Source organism: Rhamphochromis sp. 'chilingali' (assembly GCF_963969265.1).
Source record: "Rhamphochromis sp. 'chilingali' genome assembly, chromosome: 5".
In the NCBI taxonomy this organism is placed as follows: domain Eukaryota; kingdom Metazoa; phylum Chordata; class Actinopteri; order Cichliformes; family Cichlidae; genus Rhamphochromis; species Rhamphochromis sp. 'chilingali'.
This window is the reverse complement of record NC_137932.1, coordinates 8,581,716-8,590,411: the sequence shown is the minus strand read 5'-3', so window position 1 is coordinate 8,590,411 and position 8,696 is coordinate 8,581,716. Positions and strand designations below refer to the sequence as shown.

The 8,696-nt window shown below is 42.4% G+C and overlaps 1 protein-coding gene across 4 annotated transcripts in view; it reads right to left on the bottom strand.

Moving 5' to 3' along the window:
- Positions 1-721: 721 nt before the first annotated feature.
- sgk1 (serum/glucocorticoid regulated kinase 1) overlaps positions 722-8,696 on the bottom strand; it is a gene marked incomplete at its 5' end in the record, with an annotated part of 34,783 nt that continues 26,808 nt past the window's right edge. The window contains 10 exons of one of the 4 annotated variants that reach the window (XM_080883664.1): positions 722-2,175; positions 2,376-2,465; positions 2,548-2,703; positions 2,832-2,927; positions 3,047-3,283; positions 4,057-4,188; positions 4,305-4,493; positions 4,601-4,676; positions 4,893-4,968; positions 6,949-7,105. In XM_080883664.1, coding sequence (XP_080739790.1) covers positions 2,008-2,175; positions 2,376-2,465; positions 2,548-2,703; positions 2,832-2,927; positions 3,047-3,283; positions 4,057-4,188; positions 4,305-4,493; positions 4,601-4,676; positions 4,893-4,968; positions 6,949-6,976 — 1,248 coding nt within the window. In that variant the 3' untranslated portion in view covers positions 722-2,007. Of the gene's footprint in view, positions 2,176-2,375; positions 2,466-2,547; positions 2,704-2,831; positions 2,928-3,046; positions 3,284-4,056; positions 4,189-4,304; positions 4,494-4,600; positions 4,677-4,892; positions 4,969-5,092; positions 6,424-6,483; positions 6,583-6,948; positions 7,106-8,696 lie in introns of those variants that run through there. The other 3 variants (XM_080883663.1, XM_080883662.1, XM_080883665.1) reach the window with 3 other exon arrangements.

Sequence of the window (8,696 nt, the reverse complement as noted above, 5' to 3'; positions counted from 1 at the left end):
GCCTGTACTTTTTCACTTTTAATGGAATAAAAAAACATCAACGTTTACTGGAGTATTTTTTAACCCAGGTATCTGTACTCCTTAAGCAAAGAAAGTCTGTACTTTTGCCACCTCTGCCCCCTTATAACACTTGTCTCTGGTGGCCAATTCTTTCTCCTTTTCTTCCCCTCAAAGGAAAGTAGAGGTCAGGGTTCACCTTCACAACAATCCCCTGGATGTTATTGAGTACTGACACAACCTTGAACTCTAGCAGAAGGACATAGTAGCTCATCAGCATGCCAACCTGTTAGTTTATTTTGTTAATATTAGTTTATTAGCACTGGAACAAAATGCCTCTCACCTATGTGCCTGTTTTCTAGTTCAAAGCAAAGCATTGCTCATGGGTGCACTGACTTTTGTTTAACCTGTACTGGCTTTATTAGCAAATACTTTGACCCTTCACACACCCAGGCAGACACAGCTGAATGTCATAGTCACTGTTGTGTAAGGCTGCTGACGCATGGAGGAGGATAAAGTTCATTCTAACCTAAAGTGGGACATTCAGTAGTTCAAATGTGTTCCAACCAGGACTAGTAAATGTTTCTTCATGCTGGGCTTTTCTTTAACTCTGAAGTACTTATTTTCTGTAGAGGCAAAGACATTTCAAGCCAAAGGGGAATCAGCTAAGCTTTTCTGTGCACAAGTCATTTACCAATAATAATAACACATTTGTAAGGTGTAATAAAGTTAAACTTTTATTGCAAACCAAACATGGTCACGTAAATCTTAAACAATTTTTACAATTTACAGTACATTTAACATTGTTACATACTGTATACATATTTAAGCATACCTTTAGTCATTTTTTGTTGTTGAATATACATTAAAACTAGTACACAGAACTCCAAATATACAAACAAACTTAAATACCGTCAAACTGCATTACAGCAATATTAAAATGGAATGTTCAGTTAAAGTGTCAGCCCGTCCGCGGGCTGCCGTTAACATTACTGCGTGGCAGGTGGAAGACTGGAGGAATGAGGGGGAACTCGGTCGGCGAGCAGCTCTCCCCAAAACATTGCACAACACATCCCTCTTGTCGCCACCTAGCAGCAGCAGTGCGCTCTCTTTCCATCTATCAGCATTGTTGTTTTATGTGCAAAAGAAGACGTGAAACATCATTCGAGTTCTAACATGTCACATGTTAAAGACAGAAGAATTGGATTAACTTAGTGCTACATCTTTCCTCGATAGTGACTTCAACAAAACCAAAAAAAAAATCAGGTGCAGAGCAGATAAAACTCTGATGTTAGTGTCGACACAGTCAAACTCAAATGATGTAAGTTCTGATGGAGAGAAAAAAATATAAAGGCACCTTGTAGAAAAATTAAATTACCCCATCTGTCTCTCTGTAACATTCGGTTTTTAAATAACTCCCTTTTCAAAACACACGGAAAGTACATGAAAAGAAACTAAAGCACCAAAATGAATGTCATCTCCAAGCTACTCATTCGCGCTCAAAAGGTAAGGTCCTCACAGGTGGTAGCAGAAATCTCAAGAGGGAAGGTTCTTTCGCTACAGAGATGAAAATGGAAATCTTCTCTGGGCCTGGTCCGGCCTTCCTCTCTTTGAAAAAGGTGGGAACTTGGACGTGTGCTTGTATCTCGTGGCGTCGGGATCAAGGGGAGCTTTTAAGCTGCCTGTGTGCAAATGACCTCCACTATCAGGAAATAGATGAACAACTGAAGGCTGAAAGGGGACTGCAGGTAGTGAAAGTAAAAGCTTGAGGATCAGAACTCCAACTGGGCATCCTCTTGTGGCAAGCATTCAAGAGTTGCAGAGGATGTGGCAAAGTACACATGTTTAAGTCTTTGTAGATGCAGAGTTGTCGTGGGGTTAGGTTTCGGAGATGTCCATCATTCTGATGGTAAACATTGAGTGGGGTCACGATGCAAGTCCACGGGCATGCCTCGTTTCATGCCCAATAAGTCTAAACTAGTGTCTATGATAAGTGCCTGTGTTTAAATCCTATAGGTAGGAGTCCATAGATGGGGCATAAGAGAAGCCCACAAAGGCCTCGGCCGCCTCTTTGATGCTGGCTGTGATGAGTGCACTGTCTGGGGAGCAACCGATGGAGCTGGGTACCGGCTCGTCTGTGAACTCCGGATCAAAGTGCCGTAGGTCATTGGGCCCCGTCTGCATGAGAGAGGAAGGAGCAGGGAGACAAGCAGGAATTAGCCAACCTTTAAAATACCTTACCATAGTTGGAAATTTATTAAGTGACGATGTTTCATGCTCTTTAGTTACGTTGTGTAAATACTAAGAGCGGGTACAGTGAAAATTCATAAAGCTGACTTTCTCAGGGCTTAACAGAGTATTAAAAAAGGGGAGCATACCACATTGGGGTTGAAGGGAGGGGTGATCTTCTTTGCATTGAGGTCATCCCAGTTGATGGGGGTGAAGAATATGTGGTTCTTAATTTCAATCTGGAAAAGAAATGACAAAACAATTAAATGATGCTCGTCACCACGTGTGGTGTGTAAACAATCAAATGAGATGGAGACTTACGAAGTCGTCGGAGCAGCCCAGTCTCTTTGTCCGGTCTTTTTGCAGCAGGCCTTCCAGCAGGTGTCTAGCCGAGTTGGAAATGTTGGGTTTCAGCTGCAGTGGCTTGTTCAGGATGTTGTCGTACATCTCTGCTGTGTTGCGGCTGTAGAACGGAGGCTGGTGGCAGAATAAAAGAGGAAATTAGCATAAATGCCTGTAATATTTTCAGTGTTCCAAATAAGACAACAGTAAATATCTAATTTTATTCCAATTTAAAGTAATGTAATATGATTAGAAGTACTCACCAGGCCATACAGCATCTCATAGAGAACAGCTCCTAAACACCACCAGTCTACTGTCCTGTCATACGGCTGCTTGTGCAACACCTCAGGAGCCAAATACTGCAGAGGGAGAAAAAAAACAAAAGATGATAAGAAATGGTAAGTTAAAACGGTCAGCTATTACAGACAACTGTGAGAAAACCTTAACAGCAGAGCCACACTGAACAGCTTCTCCTTACCTCTGGAGTACCGCAGAAAGTTGATGTTGTCCCATTGGGTTCAATGTTCTCTTTGCAGAGTCCAAAATCTGTGAGAATGATGTGTCCTTGGGAGTCCAGCAGGATGTTTTCTGGTTTCAGGTCTCTGTAGACAATGTTTAGTGAGTGCAGGTATCCCAGTGCGCTGGCGATCTCTGCTGCATAGAACCTGGCTCTGGGCTCGAGGAAGCAGCGCTCTCTCTGCAGGTGGTAGAACAACTGGAACATAGAGGGAAACAGAAAAAAGTGTCTTTGAAACAAGTGCAGAGAGCAGTTTTGTTCCTGATAACTAAACTTGATTACACTGTTAGAATTATATATATAAGTAGGGGTAGGAAATTAATGGATGAAAAAAGACAGAGACAGAAAGGAAACCGGATGGGAGGAAATTAAGAGGCAGGATGGCGACAGCTTAAAAAGTTTGACAAGAGAAGACAGATGAATTGAGGACCAAAGGTGGAGTGAGAGACCGGCAGGATGGAGGGAAAAAGAGAGAAAGGAGAAAAAGAGAGTAAATGCATCCTGCTTCCTGATGAGGCCCATATTTAATCAGCACTGTCTTTGCTCGTCCAACAATCACAGGAAATTAGCTCGATTAGAGGCACACCAAGTCTGAATGGCGCTGCTATTTTTGGCCCACAGTTTTTTCTGCTGTCCCAACCCCCCCCCCTCCTCGATGATTTCCTGAGAGGTGTTTCCTTTAGTTTAAAAGAAAAAAAAAAACAGAGAGCAGCAGCTTCTATTCTTCTTCTCATGACAGGATATCCCCTCTGTCTGTCTCTGCTCTGTCTCATCTTTGTTTCTGATCTGGAAAGGCATTACTATTCCTTTAAACTCCTCCTCAGTTTACAGGTCACGTCTGGTGCCTCTGTTCCCTTTCGTTTCTTCCTCTATCTCAAAGTTATCCTCTAATTTATTCGACCTTAATTCCAGCATTAAATAGATCAGACTGTCCATCTTTCTACGTGTCAGCAGTTGAGCTAGTAACTCACTTCTCCGCCATTGATGTAGTCCAAGATGAAGTACAGTTTGTCCGCTGTTTGGAAAGAATAGTGCAGGCCCACCAAGAACGGGTGCTTGACATTCTTCAACAGCACATTCCTCTCTGACATAATGTGTTTTTCCTGATTGAAACAAAGAGAGGTGGTTAGGGGGGATGACATGAACACACCTTGCGTGGTATGCTTGCAATTTGTGTGTACGAGTTCAAATTCAAAAACATGTCTGCAAGCACACATACCTCCTTCTTCTTGAGAATGGCCTTCTTCTGTAAGACTTTCACAGCGTAGAAGTTGTCATCCGTGCGATGGCGTGCAAGCAAAACCTTTCCGAAGCTACCCTTGCCGATAACCTTGAGGAAGTGGAAGTCGCTGGGCTTGGCCGAAGGATTGGATGATGGGCCGAGGTTGATCTGTTGGGATGGACTGGGCTGTGAGGGAAGGACAGAGATGATTAAAAAAAGTTGGAGCCATAACATGTATGATAAGCATGAAAACAGAGGATATGCCCGTATATTGCACAATTCATTTTACTTACAGGAGGAGAGGGGTTTGTGTTCATGAGCTCAGGATCCTGAGGAGGACTCAAGTTCAGGATGGACTGAACCTCGGAACTGAAAAACAACAACAACCACACCGAGTTCAAACTTTGGTCATTTGTGTGGAGATGAACTAAGATTTGCACTAATATGAAAAGACTAACATCATTCCACACATCAAATATTTCTTCAGTGCAGTATAACTAGAATGTTTGGTTGGGTTTCCCAATGTTTCAATCTCCACTCTGAGCGCAGAACAATAATATGAGTCAGATGTGAGTTGATACTCACTGCTTGCAGGCGTAGGAGTTTGTGGCTAGCCTCTGAATGAAGTCGTTCAGACCCATCCTCCTTTGTTTCATAAAAGCTGCAAAACAATGGAAAAAATAAGACGGATGGAAAGATTATTTACACTGGACTAAAAAGGAAAAAAGCAACATAGAGATTCCACTAATCATCATCATAAATTAAAATCTTGTTGTTATCCATACCCGTGACTAATGCCACTAGCCCTCTAGACTTCGAGTAAGTCAGCACAGGCTCTTGCGTTTCTGTTATGACCGTCATGATGAGTTAAAAAGCAGCTCCGCGATTCCAGACTGCCAAAAACCAAACTCCATCTAGCCCTGGCACTCGCTTTACATAGGGCTACGAAGAGGGAGGAGCTGTCTCTCTCCACCCCATACGCCACAACACTCCATACCCCCTACTCCACCTCCCGGGTGGGCGTGATCCTTGGTAAACATTTAGCTTTGGTAAGTGAACCAAGAGAAGGCGATCGATCCCGTTTTTCGACAAATCAGCGGTCATTGCGCTCCCAACGCGTCATGGCCGCACATCAGCCGTGCTTGCGTCAAAAACATGGACAAAAGGCAGAAAAAAAGATGTGATTACTACTGTACTCACTGTAAAATTGGAATGGTATTTGCACATAAGTTTGTGCAATACCATTCCAACTTTAACACCCCCGAGAGTAAGGCGAGAGTCAGGCAGTCTGAACCGACCACGAAATAAACACATTTTCAATCTACACACACAAAAACTGCAAACACAAACCCTATGGGCAAATGAAATCCAGATGTATCCAGTAAACAGCCTAACATATGGTGCCACTTAGTGTTTCAGGCATACAGGATGGACTTTGTCTTACAAATGAGTGCACACTAAAACAGAACTGATCGAGACATTCGTGACTGTTCCACAAGTCCCTGTTTATTTCTGTCATTCCTGCACCGTGTGTATTCGCGCTGAGTGTACAGTAAGGTTCAGTACAAATAATTTGATAGCCTCGTCACGAGGACTATCAAGTTCAATTTTTGGCTGTTCCTCTTTTAAAACCGTCGGGAGTGACGCAGGCTGTCCCGGCACACAAAGGACAAGAGGGAGAGGCCAGATGCCAAGAAAAGCCACTGGTAGTGGAAAAGTACAGAGTGAAACTCCTGTACACAGTCAGTCCAAAGTAAAACAGAGACGAAACAGTGTGTTTTTAACTTACCAGTAAGAAAAAAGCAAAGTATTAGAATATGAGGGTTGAAAAAATGTGTGTAACAATGCAGAAAATGATTAGTTTTCTGCGCTGGCACACTTGAAGAGCAGACGGGCTCAGTTATACACGGTTATGTAAGGCACCTGGTTCAAGTTCTATCTACACCCCTCCGTGGAATGTGCGTAAGATGATATCTCATGTGAAGGCCAAAAGCACTTAATCGAGACGCCGATCACTGTGCGTGAGGAGAACGGAGACAAACGCACTCTAAGTACCAAAGTGGCGCCGCACAATTTTTGAAACACAAGAAAAATGCATTTTTAAAAGATCTCAATTCCGTAGTTAATATCAAAAGAAAAAAAACTGCACTGCAATAAGATTCCACAGAAAACAAACCTTTCAGCTCGGAAGTTTTCATTTTGTCTACCTGCAGCATCACCGGAGCTCAACAAGTTGCAAGAGAGACTTACCAAGCTCTCACCTGCGCTTTTAAAGAGACTCTCTATCAGCAAGACAATTAAATAGATATGAGCATCATAAATCCAGGTCATGGGATTATGGGATGAATGGGAGGCCCCCCCCCCCCCCCCCCCCCACATACACCAAGTATGTGTGCCTGTGTTTTCTTCGCAGGACACACTGACACACACAGACATGCACAAACTGTGTTAGAAGCGCTTGCTTTGCATTAGTTAACTATTAAAATACGCATACCTGCGCCGTAAGTGTATAAAAAAAAACCCCACTGCGGATTTGTAGTTTCCTACAAGTGTACGATCCAAATACAACAGCGATTTTTTTTTCTTTCTTTCTTTGTAAAACGATTGCCGGTGTTTTCAAAAGTATACTGAGCGTACTTACACGTCAGAGATGTCGTTTTGTCTTTCATGTGGATGCTTCTATATCCCAATCACTACTAGAACAAAGGTTTGGCTCCTCGGCAGGGAGGTAATCGAACTACACCGCATTCCTTTTCTTGAAGACCTTCATCCAGCATTTTTTTTCTTCTTTCTTTAAAAGGGCGGATACGTCCCGCCTCTATTTCCTTCCACTCTCCAAGTTTTGTGTTTCGTTGCATGGTTGCATGACTTTTCTCGAGGGCGGGGGTTTTGCTGCCTTCAAATGCTCCCCTTGAGTTTGCTCGAGTTGTAAGTTAAGCGTTTAAACTTTGAACTTTAATTTAAAAATATCCCGTGATCCTGATGATAAGTGGAAAAGGATGAATGGATGAATAAAAGTGTCCACACAAAAATGCACATGTTTATTTCCACCCTACATTGATATGGATTTAAGGGTAAGGCTAATATTAAGTATGAGCTAATAATCCTCATCATCCATCTGTATTGTATACTTGGGATTGTACTTCCCTGTGACAGCATTACGAAGCTGGGTTATAGTTAAAGGCTAAGTGTAGAAGAAGAATAACATTTCCCCCTTTAAAAAAAAGTTCATTTTCATATCCAGTGTTTTTCCACCAGCCACCCGAGGTTCACACGCTGCGCTCAGAATTAAAAAAGATGCAGAAATTCACAGAGTTGGCAAGTTGGCCGTTGCCAGTGTTTGGGCCTTTAATTAACCTGTCTATTGATGAAATGCTTTCTCATTATCCTGAGTACTTTTATCTACCTGATATGTTCTTACGGTAGTGTCTTTCATGAATTTTCCCATATTTCTTTTTCTTTGGGAGTCTTTGGGAGTGAGTGAGATAAGGCATCTCAGTGATAAGTGAAAGGAAGCAGGGGAGGTGAGGATACAAATGACAAGGCAGTGATCATTTATTGCAGTTCTGCACGAACTCTGACGTAAACTGCGCCTTTTTCAAAAAAAAAGTTGTGCAATGCAGTTTATGTTATTTTTATCTTAATTTTTTGTGGGTATTTATTAACAGTGCCTTGGTACACCTGTGTCAGGAGCAACAGGAGCAATGCCGAGTTCTTATCGATTAATGAGCTAAACCTTGGAGCCTGAATATGTCTGCTTTTCATGAAATTATTTAGCCTTGGTCTATTCTGAGAAGCCGTTTTCTCTTTTTTGATCAGCTGCAAGCATCAACATTTATATAGTCGGTTAAAAACAGATTACATAAAAGTTATAAATTCCTTTGCATGTTATGACATGACAACTCTGTACTTGTTGGAGAAACACTTGTTGGCAAGCGCAGCTGTAAGATGTTTCTTGTGGTTGCACACCAGGTTTGCACACGTTACTAGGGGGATTTTGGACCACTCCTCTTTACAGAAACTCTATAAAACCTTTCAGTTTCAATTGTCATGTTGGAAAATCCACCTTCAGTGTTCTCTCTAAGGGAAGGAGGTTCTCTGCCAAGATTTGATGGTGCATGGACCCTCAGTGCCAAGAAGTCGTCCTGTACCCTTAGCAGAAAAACAGCCCAAAGCATAATGTCTCCACCTCCATGCTTGACTGTGGAGATGTTCTGTGGAGATGTTCTTTGGGACATGCTCAGCATTTCTGACATAGCAGGTCGAGTTGAAGCCAAAGAGCTCCATTTTGGTTTCATCTGACCACACTTTCTTCCTTGCCTCTCTGAATCATTTAGACGTTCAGTGGCAAACTTAAGGGTCTGTACATATGCTTCTATTACATCGTAG